General features: G+C 43.4%; 2 protein-coding genes across 2 annotated transcripts in view; both read left to right on the top strand.

Moving 5' to 3' along the window:
• MTRR (5-methyltetrahydrofolate-homocysteine methyltransferase reductase) overlaps positions 1–18611 on the top strand; it is a 328893-nt gene that overhangs the window by 111444 nt on the left and 198838 nt on the right. The window lies entirely within an intron of this gene.
• ADCY2 (adenylate cyclase 2) overlaps positions 12958–18611 on the top strand; it is a 149046-nt gene continuing 143392 nt past the window's right edge. Inside the window, exon 1 of the mRNA XM_042465160.1 lies at positions 12958–13265. Coding sequence (XP_042321094.1) covers positions 13026–13265 — 240 coding nt within the window. The 5' untranslated portion in view covers positions 12958–13025. The remainder of the gene's footprint in view (positions 13266–18611) is intronic.

Below are 18611 nucleotides of genomic sequence, written 5' to 3'. Positions count from 1 at the left end.
AGTACAACTATATTACAGTGGGCCCTCGCCTTACGTGAGGATCCGTTCCGGATCCCTTCGCATAAGGCGAATTCTGCCTATGCTCAAGCCCCATTGTAAACAATGGGGCTCGTGCACGGCGGCGCGGCAGCGTGCAAGGCACAACGGGCGCGCGCATCCATTCAATTGAATGGGACGCACCGCCCCTTCTGCCCCGCGTGCGCCCCGCGGCTTGAGCGAGTATGCTCAAGCCGCGTAAAGCATGCCCACATATGACGCGGGCGCGCTGTAATTTATATTTCTCTTTATTTGTAAGGTAATGCCTTTCCTGCTCTAAATGGTGATCACAGAATTTACATAGAATACCAAGTTGGGCAGCTGATCTTACAAATCTTAGACCACAAATTTTTCTGCTGCAAAGTGGTGATGAGAGAATGCATTGCAAAATTTAAAAAAAGTGTTGTGCTGGAAAAGTGTCCCTATGTCTTCTACTTGTCTCCTCCCCCCCACTCCCCAGATGTTTACAGCATACTCTGCATCCAATCTTAACCCTGAGGGGAAGTAAAAGATGGTTGCACTCCATTGGACTCTTTTCTCTTTACTTCTGAGCCAGCTGCTTCTCTGTTGTCTGAATTGCTCCTCTTCCCCATCAGTAAGTGAAAATACCAGGGGCCTCTACTAAGCCTTGACAGCTTCTAAACTGTGGGAAGACAGGGAACTGCATATGTGAAAATATGTCCTCCTGTAGGATTTCAGACTTTATTTCATTAGCTAATATGGAAGCAGATGTTTAGGAACATCCGCAAAGAGCAATAGTGAAGCTAATGTTTATTAAATAAATAATAAAAGAGAATGGTTGGGATCTACTAGTACTGGCTGCATGAATGGGTGGCTGGGAGAGAGAAATGAGTTGGAAAGAGATAAAGTCTAGCCTAACAATATTTCTCTAGAGATAAGAGCAATGCCAAAGTATGAGAACTTCAGTTTGATCAGTTTGGGTTCCAGAGAGATTTCCAAATTGATCTGTCCAAGGGCCCATTTGTTTGTCTTTTTGTCTGTCCATGGTAGCCTGAGCACCCTTCTCCAGCATCACACCTCAAATGAATTTATTTTCTTCTTATTCACTTTTTTCACTGTCCAGCTCTAACATCCATACATGGTGATGGGGAATCTAATGACTTGGACAATTCTTATCTTTAGTGCTTAGTTGCAGGGACGTAGCTAGGATTTTAGGAAGGGGGTGGTCCAGACTAAGTGCCACCATTATAATGGTGCTTGAGTGTGGCGGCGCAGAGGCACACACCATTCATTTTTCTAATGGAAGGGGGGGTCCGGACCCCAAGAACCCCCCCCTTGGCTATGTCCCTGTTAGTTGTGTATCTTTACTCTTTAGGATCTTGTTTTGTTCTTTCATAACTGTTCTTCCCATTCCTAGTCTACTTCTTTCTTCAGTCCAATCTCCATTCTGATCAGTGTTTGATCCAAGGTATGGGAACTCTAACTATTTCGATTTCCACATTGTCTAGACTGAATTTATGTAGCTCCTCTGTGGTCATTACTTTTGTTTTCTTTCTGTTCAGCAGTAAGCCTGCCTTTGTACTTTCTTCTTTGACCTTCCTTAATAACTGTTCCAAGTCTGTGCTGTTTTCTGCTAGTAGTATGGTATCATCCACATACCTTAGATAGTTACTGTTCTTTCCTCCTATTGCCACTCCTCTCTCTCTCTCTCTCTTCTGAGTCGAAACCTGTTCTTCTTATGATATTTTCAGCATACAATTTGAACAAATAGAGTCATAAAATGCAGCCTTGCCTGACTCCTTGGTCAACTGGGAACCAGTTTGATCATGAAAAGTTATGGATGGATTTGTCCTAAGTATAGATTTCTCATCAGGACTATCAAATGTATTGGCATTCCCATGTCTTTAAGATAACTTTTTGTTATCTATGCAGATCAAAAAGCCATCAATAACTTTTCATGATCAAAAACATTGCTATAGTCTGTGAAGCATATGCAGATTTTTTTCCCTGAAATCCCTTGGTATGGTCCATAATTCACCTTATATTTGTGATGTGGTCCCTAGTGCCTCTTCCTTTCCTGAACCCTGCTTGCGCCTCTGAGATTTCTCTCTACATGTATGATTGGAGTCTCTGCTGCAGAATTTTGAGCATAATTTTGTTTTCATGGGAAATTAATGCTATGGTCTAATATTTGCTGCAGTATTTTGTGTCTCCAAACAGAGACTACACAAGGGAAGCTTAACTACTATCCTCTACTTCCATTGCCCTCTAGTGGCACAAAATAAACTGTGCAAACATAGATGTACAGAGCCAGTGTTGTCTAGTGGTTTGAGCATTGGACTAGGACACTGGGCGGGCCAAGGTTTGAATCCCCACTTGGCTGTGAGAGAAAGATCACTTGTAGAAACCCAGTAGGTGACCTTAGGCAACTCACACTCTCTTAGTCTCGGAGGGAGACAAAGGCAAACCTATTCACAACAAACTTTCCCAAGAAAACTCTGTGATGGGCTTGCCTTAGGATCACCATAAATCATAAATGACTTGAGGGCACACAACGTGAACAATAAGAAGTTTAGATGTATTTAATTTCCAACAAACTTTCAGTTTCTCAGCTTTGTGGTGTTCAAGCCAGCATGACATAACTTTTACTGTAGTCTTAAACTGCCAGATTCCACACACACCCCATTACTGATTTTTCTTGGTTTTTGAAAAGGAAGCTTATTATCGCAATCTTCTGGAGAAACACCAGTACCAGAATAATTGCCCTGATGATTTGTTTGAAAAATATAAAAAATGAAGCAGATGCTGTTTGCTTCTTCCTTTGCTGTGTACACATGTGTTGATTTTTACCAGCTGTCTGTCAAAGCACTGGGAAATTTTGCTAGTTATGCTCATCTAAAAGAAATAATTATGAAGAAGTAACTATAAACAGGAGACCAAAACAGATCTACCAAATATCCACACATTAAACTCCTTCTAAAAATTAGCATTTTATATCATCTTTCTTCCCCAAGAAAGCTCTTCAAGGTGGCTTATACATTGTCATCTATTCCCTGTTTATCTTCATGTTAACCCAGTAGAGAAGATGAAGACACAGATGTGTTGTCATGTTAAATTTAATCCATGTACTATCTGCATACATAGACTGTTCATTTTCAAACACACATCTGTTCACATATATCATTCAACACAGCCCTATTCAGATGTTCACCTAAATGTATAGAAGGCCAAATGAGTGCTAAGGACATGGGTTAGGTAAGTCCCACCCAACTATTGCCATGTGAATGGCAGCTTCCCAGAATTTTGCACATTGAACATGGCAATAGCTTTCCCATGATGGGGAGAACTAGTAAGCCCAAGTACCCAGTCTTGGGACCTCTATAACAATGTTCAGTCAAATACAATTACAGAGCTCCTTACAGACTTTCATAATCAATGTTTAAAAGTTGGAAGGCGTAACTCATTAGAAAAGGCAATAATGCTAGGTAACGTGGGAGGCAGAAAAAAGAAAGAAAGATCACATCCCAGATTATTAGAATCAAACAAGGAGGTCAAGAGCATGAACCTCCAGAACCCGAGAATGCAGTTTGAGGATAGTGGGTTTTGGAGATGTCACCATGAGTTGAGGTCAGCTCAAAGGCAGCTAACAACAAAAATAAGTAGAAGTAGGGGTCATTCACACTTTTTTTGAACAAAGAGAATTGCATCTCCCCGCTGATTTGGAACTGAAATGCCACTGAAATGCCATGAAGCCGCCACATGTGTGGTCAGCCGTGTGGCTCCCCAGTGGTGTGGGAGTGGTGTTAGAGTGTGCAATGTCTAAATGCTTTGCTCTGACACCACCTCAACCCGGCTCTTACTGCCGCTCTGTTTTGCCCCTAAGATAATACAGTAGGCCCTTGGTATCTGCTGGGGATTGGTTCCAGGACCCCCCATGGATACCAAGATCTGTGGCCACTCAAGTTCCATTAAATACACTGGCATAGTAGAATAGTGTTCCATATATAAAATGGGAAAATCAAGGTTTGCTTTTCAGAATTTATATATATTTTTAAATACTTTCAAGCCATGGATGGTTGAATCTGTAGATATAGGGGGCTGACTGTATTAGCTACCTCACCACAGGAAGTCTTTTAAAGGAAAGAATGGGTTAAAAATTGGAAATGGTTGCATTTTGATTGTATTTTGAACAAAATAGCTGGAAATTTAAATCAAGAGAGATGATTCTTAAGGAGGGCAAATATATTTATTGGTTTGCTTATATGCAACTTAAGGACAGATTTAGTCAGGAGAAATGCAGCAATTGAGGCTAAAGAAAATGAGTTTATTTAGAGTAATGGAAATATGATGGTCATATAATTTAAAATGTGTATAAATGGCTTCTGAAACTAGAAATAGGAGATAAGCCTACAAAACAGTACATGATAAAGTGGGCCCCAAATTTTGGACATTATGCCCATATTGATTTTATGTCCAAAGACATAAAATTTACTTTTGCAATAATTTTAAAGAAAACCTATATAAGATGATACACAAACACACACACACACACACACACACACAGAGAGAGAGAGAGAGAGAGAGAGAGAGAGAGAGAGAGAGAGAGAGAGAGAGAGAGAGAGTTGGTATCCAACCCCAAACAAGCTGTCACAAATGTCACAGAATGTTTCAAATTATCATTGGATCTGTCAGTAGAAGGAGGGATCCTACTTCTCATTTGTGGTGGACTTATAAGAAGGTGTAAGTTACTGGTCTAAGATATATATATATTAATCCCAACAAATTTAAAGATAGATGTTGTTTGTAATGTTACCAGAAATGTTTTTGTTGGGAATTATGGATAAAGTAGTAAATAACAAATATGGATCATTTCTTTGGTATATGACAAAATAGCAAGAATTTGTTTGCTCAAACCTGGAAAGGGACTGAAGCACCTACAATGGGATAACTTGATTGTTACTGTTGCTGAGTCGGCCCAAATGGCCAAATTAATGTTGTTTCTAAAGGATAATAATAAATAATAAATAATAAAAGATTTATTTCTAGCCTGCCCTATCACGGAGAATCCAGGCGGGTTACAACAGTAAAATACATCAAGGTTACAATAAGATCCAAAACAGGGGAAAAAATCAATCCCTATGCCCACCCTCCAATCCCAATGCTAAAACAGGATTAAACAATCATAATATAAAAACAAGAGAACATTAAAAATATTTGTTTAAAATTTGGAGGAAACTAGGCAGATGAGGAGGCATTTTCCTAGTTGTGATCATGTTCATGTCAAGTTCTTATCCATATCTCTGTATCTCAATATCTGGGGAGGGGTAACTAAGTTAGAAAGGCCTGCCAGAAGAGATCCGTCTTGGGTGCTTTCTTAAAAGCTGTCAGAGGTCCTTATCACCCATGAGACTGGAACTCAAATCCAGAGCCAATCTGAAGTGAAGGAGAAGCAGAGTCAATTCAAATCCAAGGCAATTCACGTGATGAATTATCACACGTGGGAAAAAAAATTGTGGTTCATTACTGAGGCAAAGCGGAGCCAGTGCACATTGAATTACCACACCGGTACATACCATGCGGATTCAGTTATTGGCACCCTTGTGCTTGCTCAGTGGCAGTCTGAATGCATCGAGAACCTTTGCACTTCCAGGGTGAAGAAGGGGGCCACTTCCTGGTTCCAGTTTCACGTGAATGACAGCTTCACGTTTGCCCTTCCCTTCTATTTTATTCCCCCTTAAACATCCAAATGTGCCATCCTTGCCATTTCCCAAAACCCTCCCAGCATCATCCAAATGTGCCTTCCTTGACAGTCCTCCATTCCTCCCTGAAACATCCAGCACTCTTTCCATGGGCTTTGGAGTCCGTTTTTTCATCCTAACATGCAGCCTTTTCTATGGGTTTTGGAGTCCGTTTTTTCATCCTAACCAGCAGCCTTTTCTATGGGCTTTGGAGTCGGTTTTTGCATTCAAACCAGCACCCACTGCCCACCCTCAGCTCTGTCCACGTTAAAACGTGAATACATTCATTCCCCAGTAGCTCTCTGCCCTTTCCCCTGTGGCATTTCCCCCTCGATAGATGGAGTACTGGAAGCAAGTGGAGCAAAACTGCAGCACCACATCATGGGAAATGTGGGATCTTGGATGTTTGGGGGGTGTACCAGGACGGAAGCAAAGTTGCATTCCACACCAGACCAATTCGGATTGAAATCAAAATGCGCTTGGAAACAATTTGTGTGAATTTGCTTGTTACTGAATTCACAAAAATGAGGAGTCACTTCAGATTGACTGTGGGTCCGCCTCAGAATGACCCCCCATAGAAAGCAATCACGTGTGATAATACATCACATTTTAACGTAAATTTGCATGGTTGGACCAGGAGTGACTCCGAATCTGAGCTGCAAAACCCTTCGTGTGATAAGGGCCAGAGTGGAAATGTGGTGGATCTCCTCCGGCAGGTTGTTCCATAGCTTTGGAGCAGCAGTAGAAAAGGCCCTCTGGGAAATTGATGTCAGCCTAGATCTTTTTGGCTGTAATAAATTCTTCCCAGAGGACCTTAGTGTGTGGGACAGATAAGCCAATTGAAGACTTGTCAAAAGACTGGAAACCATTGGACTTTTTAAACAATAAGAAATTTGACAATGTAATATTCTGTGATTATTAATAGTTTTAGTGGTATTTAGATTTGTAATGGTAGAATAGTGTGTGTGTGTGTGTGTGTGTGTGTATAGAGAGAGTTTTCTTTTCATTACACTTGAGGGCCAGGGCCCTACTGTGTATTAGTTGTATGCCTTTTTTCCTCTTTCTCTTTTTTCTTTATTTCTTGCCTTTTTTTTCCTTTTTTTTCTCTTCTTCTTCCTGCCCTCCAGGTTTCTAAATCTTTGATCGTATATTATTTTGATTGTTAATTATAGTTTGTATTAAAAATTAATAAATCTTGTTGTAGTCTATGCAACAGAATATTGAACATAATTTCCCATGCATGGGGAATTAATGCTCTGGTCACCTCAAGTAGCAGGTTTTAGAAGTCATTTAAAAAAGCAGCAGGTTTAAGTGATTTCATTTACAAAATCCTTGGAGAAGGATTTCTCTTCTTCTTCCCAGCCTCCACTTTTTAAAATCTTTGACCGTATAGTATTTTGATTGTAAATTATTGTTTTTATTAAATATTAATAAATAATAACTCTTATTTAGAGTCTATATTGTAGAATATTGAGCATAATTTTCCTTGCATGAGGAATGAATGCTCTGGTCACCTCAAGTAATAGGTTTTGGATGCTGTTAAAAAAGGAAGAAGCAGGTTTAAGTGATTTATTATTTGTATTTCTAGTGCTGGGGTGGTAGTGGGGAGGAGAGGAGCTTGTGGGATGATCTGCCACAGGTGGCAGAATAATTTGCCCAACTCTGGGTCTGATCTTATGCACAGAGGACCAGGTGTCCTAACTGCAAAGGAGAACAAGGCACTGCAAAATGGAGGACCTTCAAGAAAAAAATGGAGAACATGTCCAAATAAAAGCTCAAAACACTCCTAGAGAAATAAATCCATGTATTTGAGCCATGCTCCAAATGGACATTTTGGAATTCCTTCTGGACAGAAGGCTAAACAGGTCCCAGGAAAACAGGACCTTTGGTCACCCTACATCTGTACCTCAGTGCAGTGGCATCATAGCAAGGGTTCAGGAGGTGTGGACTGCACCAGGTGACACTCTAAAGGGGGGTGACACCACTGCTCCTCAAATATATACCTTTTGGCTGTGGCATTCACCTGATTCCCTTTAAAATGCTTTAAGAGATGGTGAGAGTAGGGTGAAGCTCAGTGGGAAGAGTTAGGAGAGGCCTCAGGATTTTTTAAAAAATAAAATTTAAATTTTTTAAATTTAAATTTAAATTTTTTAAAAAGATGAAATTTTAAATTTAATTTTTTTTAAAAAAATCATATTTTAACCACATCTTTGCTCTGTAGACATAAATACATTTAGGTTGTGCATATGATATTGTACAGTTGGCCCTCCTTATCCACAATTTTTTTTATCCACAATTCAAGCATCCATGGTTTGAACATATTTAAAATATATATACATTCCAAATGGCAAACCTTGATTTTTCATTTCATATAAGGGACACCATTTTGCTCTGCCATTATATTTAATGAGATTTGAGCATCCAAGGCTTTTGTTATCCAAGGGGGATCCTGGAACCAAACCCAGCAATAATCCCACTGTAATTGGAAAGTATCATTTATTATTGTTGTTGTTAGTAGTATTAGTATTATCTTTAGTCATTCGACCCTTCCATCAAATTTTTCAAGTATATTTACATTTTCTTTTACATTTTTAAAAACATATCATAATCTTTATATTTTCTAATACATAACCTTCTCCTACTTCGTATTCTGCATTTCTTTAGCTTCTTATGTTCCTTCTTTCTTCCTTTCTCTTCTTAGGACCTTATCACAAGTGGGGGGGTTTGCCGCTCAGATCCGCAGTCACTCCTGTTCTAGCAATGCAAAGTGTGATGTTTTTTCACACCAGATCCAGAGTCACTCCTGTCTAGCAATGCAAATTAAGGTTAAAACATGATGTTTTACCACACCTGGTTGCCTTTCTGTTGTCCTTCTGAATTGAGGGGAAAACGAAGTTAATTCTATTCCAAGCAAGTCACATGATGCGGATTCAAATAAATCACATTGTATTACCACACCGGAAGGTTCAACGATTCAAACTGGCATCCTAGGGCATGCTTAGTGGAGCTCTGGAAACTGCCCTCCTTCCCTGCCCCCTGCTTAGCTGTCATCCTTCATCGGGATGAAGGAGCAGTCAGGGGATGATGGGATAGGTGGCAGGTTGGCAGAAAGGGTGAGATGGGGATGCCGGAGCAGTCTGGGGATGATGGGATGGATGGTAGGGGGTCACTGGGGCCAGGATTGGGATGCAGGAGAAGGCAGGGGATGATGGGATAGGTTGCTGGGGTCACTGGAGCCAGGATTGGGATGCAGAAGGCAGGGGATGATGAGATAGGTCACTGGGGGTCACTGGAGCCAGAATCAGGATGCAGGAGAAGGCAGTGGATGATGGGATAGGTCACTGGGGGTCACTGGAGCCAGGATCGGGATGCAGGAGAAGGCAGGGGATGATAGGATAGGTCACTGGGGGTCACTGGAGCCAGGATCAGGATGCAGGAGAAGGCAGGGGATGATGGGATAAGTCTCTGGGGGTCACAGGAGCCAAGATCTGGATGCAGGAGAAGGCAGAGGATGATGGGATAGGTCTCTGGGGGTCACTGGGGCCAGGATCGGGATTCAGGAGAAGGCAGAAGATGATGGAATGGGTGGCAGGGTGGCAGAGGGGGCGAGATGGGGTGAAGGAGGAGGAGGGGAATGACAGAGCAAGGTGCAGGGGGCCAAGGGGGGGGGACATTGGAGCAGTTTTCCACACCACACCAATTCGAAGTGAAATGGAAGTGAGCTTGAATGCGAATTCTGTGAATTCCCTTTTTTTCTGAATTCATCAAAATGAGGGGTCACTTTGGAATCACTGTGGAAGTGCCATGGAAGGAGCGCCCATAGAAAGGAGTCTCATCTGATAACACATTCACATTCTGACGTGAATCCTCATTGTTGGAAGCGCAGTCACGTCGGAACTGACCTACAAAAGCTCTAAAAATCTCCGTGTGATAAACCTCTTATTTGTATTCCTGTTTCTTTCAGGTCTTCTTCTTTACCTCTCAATTTCCTACTAATTCTTCCTTTACTATGTCTTAACAATGTAGATATTTTATCATTATTATTTTCCGTATTTTTATGTATCTGAAAAACTCATCCTTTTCCTTTGAAAAGGAAAAATCAAAAATCAAAAGATATCCTCTTTCTGTCTCTTAATTCATATGGTATCTTTGGCTCACTTTATTAATTTGGCTTTTAATTATTTTATGTCATTTGTTCCAGCTTTTCTCCACTCTCCTTAAACTTGTTCTTATATAGGTATAATTTTAATTTTGCTAGTTGTTTATGTCACAACTACACTTGTCCCTCCTTATTCACTAGGGTTGGGGGCACAAGACCCCTGTGAATATGGAAAAACTGCAAATAACATCATACTTTTACCTGAGGGGACACCTCTCTAGGAATCTCTAGGTCCTCCAGTGCAACTCTGTGGTCAACATCCAACAGATACTGATCACAGAATTGCACTGGAGGAGCTACAGATGCCTTGTGGAGTATTCTCTCTAGTAATGTTTAGGTCTTTCAGTGCAAATTTTAGTTAAAGTTGAGCATAGAGTTGCACCAGAGGACCTAGATATTCCTAGAGAGAACATATTAAACAAATTTGTGAATAATCAAATTCGCAAATATCAAAGCTGCAAGTAGGGAGGGATGAGAGCTTTAGCATGACATTTGGTGGTTTATGGGAATGATGATTTAGGAGTAACAGTGCAAAAAAGGATGACTAAGGATTCTGTATGGTGTGAAATGGGAAGAGGAGGAGGACAATGGAGGCGGGGGTGACACCAGGAGTTACAGCTCGGGGTGACACCAACTCAAGGGAGGCCATTGCTTCTCCACCTTTGGTAGTCCAGTCTCTTTTGTTGCCTTTCTTTCTGGCCCCAGCGCAGCAATGCTCTTTCGCCATCGCTTCCATGAAAGGCTGCTGCAATCCCAAGGAGCATTTTGCAGAGCCCTCAGCAGCCGTATCCAGGAGCATTGCAGCAAAAGGCGAAAAATGCACTTGGGAGGAAGCCTTGCTGGGTGGTCTGATCGAAATCCTTGGAGAAGTAGGCACGTCTCTTAATCACCAGCCCAGACCATGCCAGGCAGGCATCGTCACGTACAAAAGGATGCCATCCCCATGCCATGCCCAGTTCATAGTTGGCGTCTTCTTCTTGTTGTTGTGTACCTCTGAGTCCTTTTTGACTTCTGGCCACCCTAAGACAAACCTATCCTGGTGGCGCAGTGGTTAAATGCCTGTACTGTAGCCACTCACTCAAAAGTTCAGTACCAGCAAAAGAGTTCAGTACCAGCAAAAGGGCCCCCAACAATCTGACTTTGCTTCCCCCTCAATTCGGAAGGGCAACAGCAAGGCAGCCAGGTGTGCCCCCAACAATCTGGGTACTCATATTAGCAACCTCCTCAGAAGGATGCAAGCCTGTGTCAAGCTTCAGCCCTTTTGCTGGTCTTGAATTCGCAACCTTATGGTTTGTGAGTGAGTGGCTGCAGTACAGGCATTTAACCACTGCGCCACCAGGGCTTTCACTGCGCCAAAGGAGGAGGAGGAACTGGAAAATGGAGGGCATTCCAGAAAAATGGAGGACATGATCCCCATAAAAGCAAAAAACAAAACAAAAACAAAAAAAAACACCCCAAAACAAAAAACCCTCTTAATATAACATATAAATCCACTTCATATGGGTTTTTTTTTTACAGCAAGATTCCATATACTATGATATGTTGTGATGTACTAGCTGTACCCAGCCATGCGTTGCTGTGGCTCAGTCTGGTTAAATGGAAAAGAAAGAAAAGAGAAAGCGCATGTTTCTGAAATATTTAATGTCACACTGCTTGTGGGTATACAACATTTTTGGTTGTTCCATTGTCTGTGTAAATATAGAGATTGTGTGGTTTGCCGACTCTAGAACATGCAACATATAATTGTCTTGTGAGAAGCAATCTGTATCTAGATCTAAACCACACAATTCCAAAGATTGGCCCTGAGCTTTGTTGATGGTCATTGCAAACGGCAATCGAATATTTAGCATAACGTGTGTTGCTGTTACGTCCAACAGATGGCGCCGTTCTCCCAAAAACACATGTTTACCTGTCACAGGTGTGACATCTATATAATAGCAGGTATATGTATACAAAAACATGTGTGTATTCGAATGGAACGTTGTGTCACAATTTCAAAACAATCGGTGAAGAACGTTCGGAGACTTAAGATTTTGAACAAATGGACATTTACATTTTTGTTTATATAGCTTCGACTGCTATTTTTCTGATGAACTTTAAATGCCTTCTTGACTTGGAGAACACTTTGACCAAGACATTGGTTTCAATAGAAGCTTTGACTGAGGAGCCTGCAGTTATTCCTTTCATTTTGTCCCTTGAGCTTAAAGGAAAGGCGGGAAGAAAAACCCACCTCTGTCAATATTTTCATGGTGCCCTCAAGTGGGGTCCCTCAATGTTCTTCTTATCCTTGAGGAAAATGGAGGGCTTTTGGGAAGGTGGAAATGGGGGTCCTGCAAAGGCACAACACATTGTAGGACGCCCCAGAAGAAATGTAGGACGCCACCACACAAACAGCTAACAACGCTCATAGAAGCATAAAGTCATGCTTCTTTAGTCAGGCTCAAAATGGAAGGCGTTTGGGGCTCCAATGGAGGACAGGTCCTGGAAAATATAGTACTCTGAGGAAAAGAGGGCTGTACAGTACTTGGCTAGGAGCCAACTCTGGACTGACTCTGAAGTTAACCAGAGCTTCCCAAACTTTGGCCCTTGAGGTGTTTTGGGACTCCAGCTCCCAGGAGCCCCAACCAGTTGGTGAACAGTTAGGAATTCTGGGAGATGTAGTCCAAAATACCTGGAGAACCTAATTTTTGGGAAGCACTGCTCTAAACGTTTCAAATCCTTCCTTCAAATCCCTGGTGCTAAAAATAAAGAGAGGGAAAAAACTCTTTCAGCCTTTACAAACTGTGTCCTGAAGGAGGCTACTGCTGCTTCATGTTGTTGTTGCTGAATGGTCCTGCTTCAAATGGAGGGCGTTTTGGGAAGCCCTCCTGGGTGGAGATGGAGGGGGTGGCTTGGGCAAGGAGGACCAAGGGGTGGTGTGTGTGTTGTGTGTGTTGTGTGTTTCCTCCTTTCCCTCCTCCTCCTCCTCCTCCCCCTCCTCTCCCTCGCCTAGCTCTCCTCCCATCCTCCTCCTCATCTTCCTCTCCTCTTCCTCCTCCTCCTCTTCCTCAGCTCCTGGTTCTTTGGCTGAGGAGGAGGACGAGTTTGGGCTCTCCCTTCTTTCCTTCCTTCCTCCCTCCCCAGCGGCGGCCATGCGGAGGCAGCAGCGGTACTTGCTGGAGCCCGGGCCCCTGGAGGGCGAGCAGGGGGCCAAGGAGCCAAGGGGCCCCCGCTGCTGCTGCCCCTGCCCCCGGAGCCCCCAGAGGAGGGACTGGCTCTACGAGTCCTACTACTGCATGAGCCAGCAGCACCCGCTCCTGGTCTTCCTCCTCCTCATCGTCATCGGCGCCTGCCTGGCCCTCCTGGCCCTCTTCTTCCTCGCCTCCGGGATGGTGAGTGAGTCAGGGAGACAGGCTGCCTGCCTTCCTTCCTTCCTTCTCCCGGCCCTCCAGCCCAGCCTGCTCCCCAGGAACGGGACCTAGAAGCAGCGCCGGGCATTTCCAGCCGGAGACAGAGTTCTCGCCCAAGCTTCTTACTTTTGGAAGGGCCTCCGTCATGTTTCCTGGAGGTCCTGCATCTTGCCGTGCCTTGGTTTCCTTTGAGGTTGGGGCATCTGGTCACCTTCTTTCCTTCCTTTCTTCCCTCCTTCCTTCCTTTCTTCGTCTTTCTTCCTTCCTTCCTTCCATCCTTCCTTTTCCCTCTCTCTCTCCCTCCCTCCTTTCTTCCTTTCCCCTTTCCTTTTCTCCCTCCATCCCTACTTTTTCCTTCCTTCGTTTTTATTTCTTTCTTTCCTTCGTTCCGTCCTTCCTTTTCCTCCCTCCCTCACTCCCTCCCTCTCTCCTTTTTTCCTTCCTTCCTTCCTTCCTTCCTTCCTTTTTTCTTTCCTTCGTTTTCCCTTCCTTCCTTTTCCCTTTTCCCCCCTCCTTTTTTCCTTCCTTCCTTCCTTCTTTTCCCCTTTTCCTCCCTCCTTTTCTCCTCCCTCCCTTCCTTCTTTCCTTCCTTCCTTCGCTTCTTTCTTTCCTTCCTTCCTTCCTTCCTTTTTCTTTCTTTTTTCCTTCTTTATCCTTCCTTCCTTTTTCCTCCCATCCTCGCTCCCTTTTCCCCTCCTTCTTTCATTTTTTCTCCCTCCCTTCTTTCTTTCCTTCCTTCGTTTTTCCTTCCTTCCTTCCTTCCTTCCTTCCTTCCTTCCTTCCTTCCCCACAACTCCTTTATAGGGTGCCTTTGCCCAACTTTGAACGGGGGGGGGGCACCTACACTCCAAGACTATTGAAGGTAGAGTGACTTGAGCTGCATCTACACGGTAGAACTTAATGCACTTTGACACCACTCTTAAGCTCTGTCGCTCCGTCCTATGGGATCCTGGGACGTCTAGTTTTCCAGGGTCTGTCCCTTTCTCTGCCCAAAAGAGTGCTATTCCCCACCAAAAATGCCACTAATCCCAGGATTCTGTAGGATGGAGCCACGGCAGTTAAAGTGGTGTCAGACTGCATTATTTCTACAGGGCAGATGCACCCTCAGGAAACCTTCTCACCGCCAGTCTTCTTGTTTAATCCGGAGCTGAGTTCTAGTTCTGCTGCCGGGACTTGCGCTTGATGGAGTCCTCCTGTGCTTAGCCCAGTTGTCAAGGATCAGTTGTGTTGCTTTGCCTTGGCACCTGCCGATAGGATTTGGGGCCACTGGCACTGGCCCTCCCAAAACATCTAAAATTAGAAAGAAAGCTTTGAACATGTGCAGAGGGCCCCTCCTTCCCTTCTTCATTGTTTCCCAAAATTAGACTCACTGGTGTTCACGAGTGGATTGGATTCTTAATTTAGGGCTGTATTTTTTAGAGAGCCAGGGTGGTATAATGGTCTTGGACTAGGATACTGGGAGACCGGGCTTCGGATTTGCCATGAAACCCACTGGCAAGTCACACTCTCTCAGCCTCAGAGGATAGCAGTGGCATATGTCCCCTCCCAGAATTCCATAGCCTTGAGCCAAGGCAATGAAAGCAGTGCCAAACCATGTTATTTCTTCAGTGTGGATGCAGCCCTTAGACTACAAATCTGGAGATCAGGGTTCATTCCCCAAACCATAGAAATCCCCTGGCTGCCCACTCTCAGCCCCAGAACAACCAGCAATAGGTCCTTGGTTGCCGTGAGTCAGAAACAACTTGGACGCACACAACACAAACAGCAAGTAGTAGCAAAAATCAACAGAGCCAGCATAAGTGTAGTGGTTTGAACATTGGATGACCACTCTGGAGAACACGGTTTGACTCCCTGGAAATCCACTGGTTGACCTTGGGCAAGTCACACTCTCTCAGCCTCAAAGGAAGGCAAAAGCCAAAAATCCCTCTGAAGAAATCCTGCAAAGAAAACCACATGACAGAGGCCTTCGGCCAGGTCTCCAAAATTCAGAAATGACTTGAATGCACACAACAACAACAATGCAGTCTCTATAGTGCTGCCTTTACTGCTCTCAAGTGAATGGAAATATTATGGTCATGGTTAGTTTCTGTATTTGGGCCAACTGTCATGCAGTTGGGGGGCCTTATCCTATGCATATTACTCAGACTCATTCCATTTGGTGGGGTTTATTCCTCTTTAGGAAAGTTTTTCTTTTAAAGGATTTTACCCTTACTTTAATGCCAGCTGCTCTGTTTTTAATAGCTCTTCTCTCTGGTGAAATTTCCCATATTGCTACCTAGCGTGTAGTGGTTTGCATTTATCCCTGCTTTTCTATCCTCCAGAGTCTGTGCTGCCTTTTCCCCTCTTTTCTTTTTAGGCTGATAGATAATTTCATCTCCTGTTTCTGCATTTTGGATGCAGCTAATTGCAATTTTGCTGCTGCTGTGCCCCTCTGTGTGGTCTCTTTGGCAAAGCGAGGACCCTCTTTGGTTTCTAGCTGTTTTGAAAAATCATATCTGAACTGCGATTGGCTTTTTCTCCAAGCCTCAAATTGCTTGATGCACTCTCTTGGGTAACTTCTATACATAGCAGCAGGGGAAGGCAATTAACAAGCCTCATCCCCAGGGTTTCCTTTTGGGTACCTTTCACACTTTTTGGTTCTTGTCGTTAAATATTCTATTAGTGGATTAAACAAAACACATTGATGCTTTGGTCATCAACAAGGCTCCATGGAAATAAGTCGCATAGATTTACGGGGCGTTCATGGCCAAGTAAGTGTGCTTAGGCTTGCAGTCCAAATTTAATTCCTCTAATTCATTTGCTTGGTTTCCTTCCTGCGGACAGATTAACCTTATTGGCATTTGTTCAATTCAAAAAGCAAAGTTTCACAGCTACAGAAATGCATTAGTTATCAAATGCTTTTAGAATGTTTTCATTTAAAATAAGGAGCCATATATTTATTTATTTCCATTATTCAGAAGGAATTCTCTTTCTTATATAGTCGACTGAGTGTCATCTGCATCAAGAGGTTTGGGGGAACCCTAAGATTTGCAGAAATACAATCTTTTGAAGGAGAAATCCCTAAAGTTACGATGTGGTAGGGAGACCCCCAAAACATCTCAATAAGAGCTGGTTTATCAACCAGTGGAATGGCTTAAAACCTTGGTGGGAAAGGATTCTAATGTTATGAAGGCTGTCTGACTGAAAGACTGAAAGAACACTCTACACTGCAACACTTTGTTGCAAGTCCCACCTGTTTTTACATATTTGCCATTTGTTTAACATAATTAGAAATCCATTTATCGCTCAGACCATCTGCTTCACATGTGAGCGTGAACATAGTCAAGCCTCTCATTTTCAGCAAAGTTGCTGGTGTTTGTTGGATTCCCTGCTAGTTCATCCTCACTCTTCTGATATTAAAATCAGTGGGTCTTTGTTGGCACAGATAGGCAGTGCCACAGTTGGGTGCCTCAGGGCCAAGGGGCAAGCAGCAGGAGAGGCTCATCTTCCTTCCTCTGTCAGACCCTGTGGCCATGTGTTCCTGGAGAGTGAGTGCAAAAGTGGCTGGGGGCACACACTGGCAGGGTTGGCTTTCCTCTGCATTCTCTTCTCTCTACTTCAAGTTGGAACAAATCAGTGGAACACTGGAACTGCCTCGGAAAGTGGTGGAGTCTCCTTCTGTGGAGGACAAAGGCTGGATGGCCATCTGTCAGTGGTACTTTGATTGTGAGTTCCTGCCTGTCAGGAGGTTGGATTAGTTGGCCCTGGTCTCTTCCAAGTCTGATTCTATAATTCTATAAACACATGCTGGGCGAAGGGACAGGCAACATCTCCCATGAACAAGGATGGTCTCCCAGATCAAGAGGGGAAATGCTCTTCCAGTGATGTCCTTTACCATTTTGGCACTGGTGGGCTGTGGCTTTCTCTCCATAGCTCTGGTGCTTTCCGGGTGGGATGCTGCAGCTGTTGTGCTTTGGCAATTCCTGCTACTAACAGGGACAGGTGACTCACTGTTTCTCTTACCTTGTGGCCTGTCTGGGTCTGCTTCCAAGTGCCCCACCAGGAGCACTTAGCACAGAAAGTACTGGTTGTGGTGTGGTGATGTAGAAACTCGGAGTAAGGCAGGCAGTATTTGTAAATCTTGGCTAGCTGGTGGCCCAGCAACCATGTCTTTCCTTGTCCTATCTAGCCCTGCCCCTATAGATAGGCTGAGGATTGCACCCCAGGTTGAGGCAGATAAGCTGTGCAATCGGATGCAGCCAATAAATATAAATAACCCTAGAATTTTCTTTGGGCTTGGGAAGGGAGGTATCATTCTTGTCTGTTTCCATATTCAGAGTACAAACCCTACAGCTTGCTAGATAACATTTTAGATAAACAACACACTGTCAGGTTTCAAACCAGAGAACTACGCTGGTATCTTAAACTGAGATGTTACTTGAGGATTCTTCTGCTTATTCTACATGTTTTATCACTATTTGCCTACTTGCTGCACAGCATACCTGAAATATTATTTACACTGGAGGAAAATGGATAGAAGAATCAGGAGCTCTAGGTGGAAGAAGCCTCAGCTACTTCATTTATTGATTCAGAGGGAATTCAGAAGTATGCTATAGTTCTTCAGGTTACAATCTGAGGATGACTCACTTCCCCTAGTTCTATGCATGTTTATCCAGAATTACGTTTCACTGTGTTCTGTGAGAAGTATCCCAGGTAGCCGTGCATAGAATTAATAATTTTAGGATGCCTCCTTGTTCTGAGAGTATTGACCCACCATAGCTTGGTATTTTCTGTCGCAGAGGTGGGGAAGCTTTCTCCATCCAGGAGCCAAATTTTAATTTTGGAGTGATTTTGGGAGCTGCATTGCTATAGTGGTTAGGGCTGGGGCATGTATGAGGCCAAAATAAAGGAGGTAGTGTGTGTGTGTGTTGTGTGCCTTCAAGTCCTTTCCAAATTATGACAACCCTTAGGCAAACCTATCATGGAGTTTTCTTGGCAAGCTTTGTTCAGATGAAGTTTGCTATTGCCTTCCCCTGACGCTTAGGGATTAAAACTTGCCCAAGGTCACCCAGTGGGTTTCATGGCCATGCTTGGAATTGAATTTAGGACCAAATATAATTCTTTCCCATTTGAACATTTTCCTCACCAATCAGAGAAAGTACCATTCCATCCTAAGCATGCAGTTACTTGGGTGATGAGGCGTGGCTTGGCTTATTTCCATGCAAGCGCTTTCTGGCTACGATTTAGGAGTAACATTGTACAAAAAACATTACTAAGGATTCTGTCTGGTGTGTTAGGAGGAAGTCAATGGGGGTGTGACACCATGAGTTACCAACCAGGTGAGCCAAT

Source organism: Sceloporus undulatus, chromosome 4 (genome assembly GCF_019175285.1).
Source record: "Sceloporus undulatus isolate JIND9_A2432 ecotype Alabama chromosome 4, SceUnd_v1.1, whole genome shotgun sequence".
Taxonomy (NCBI): domain Eukaryota; kingdom Metazoa; phylum Chordata; class Lepidosauria; order Squamata; family Phrynosomatidae; genus Sceloporus; species Sceloporus undulatus.
The sequence above is the reverse complement of the archived record's forward strand: the minus strand, read 5'-3'. Positions and strand labels throughout refer to the sequence as shown.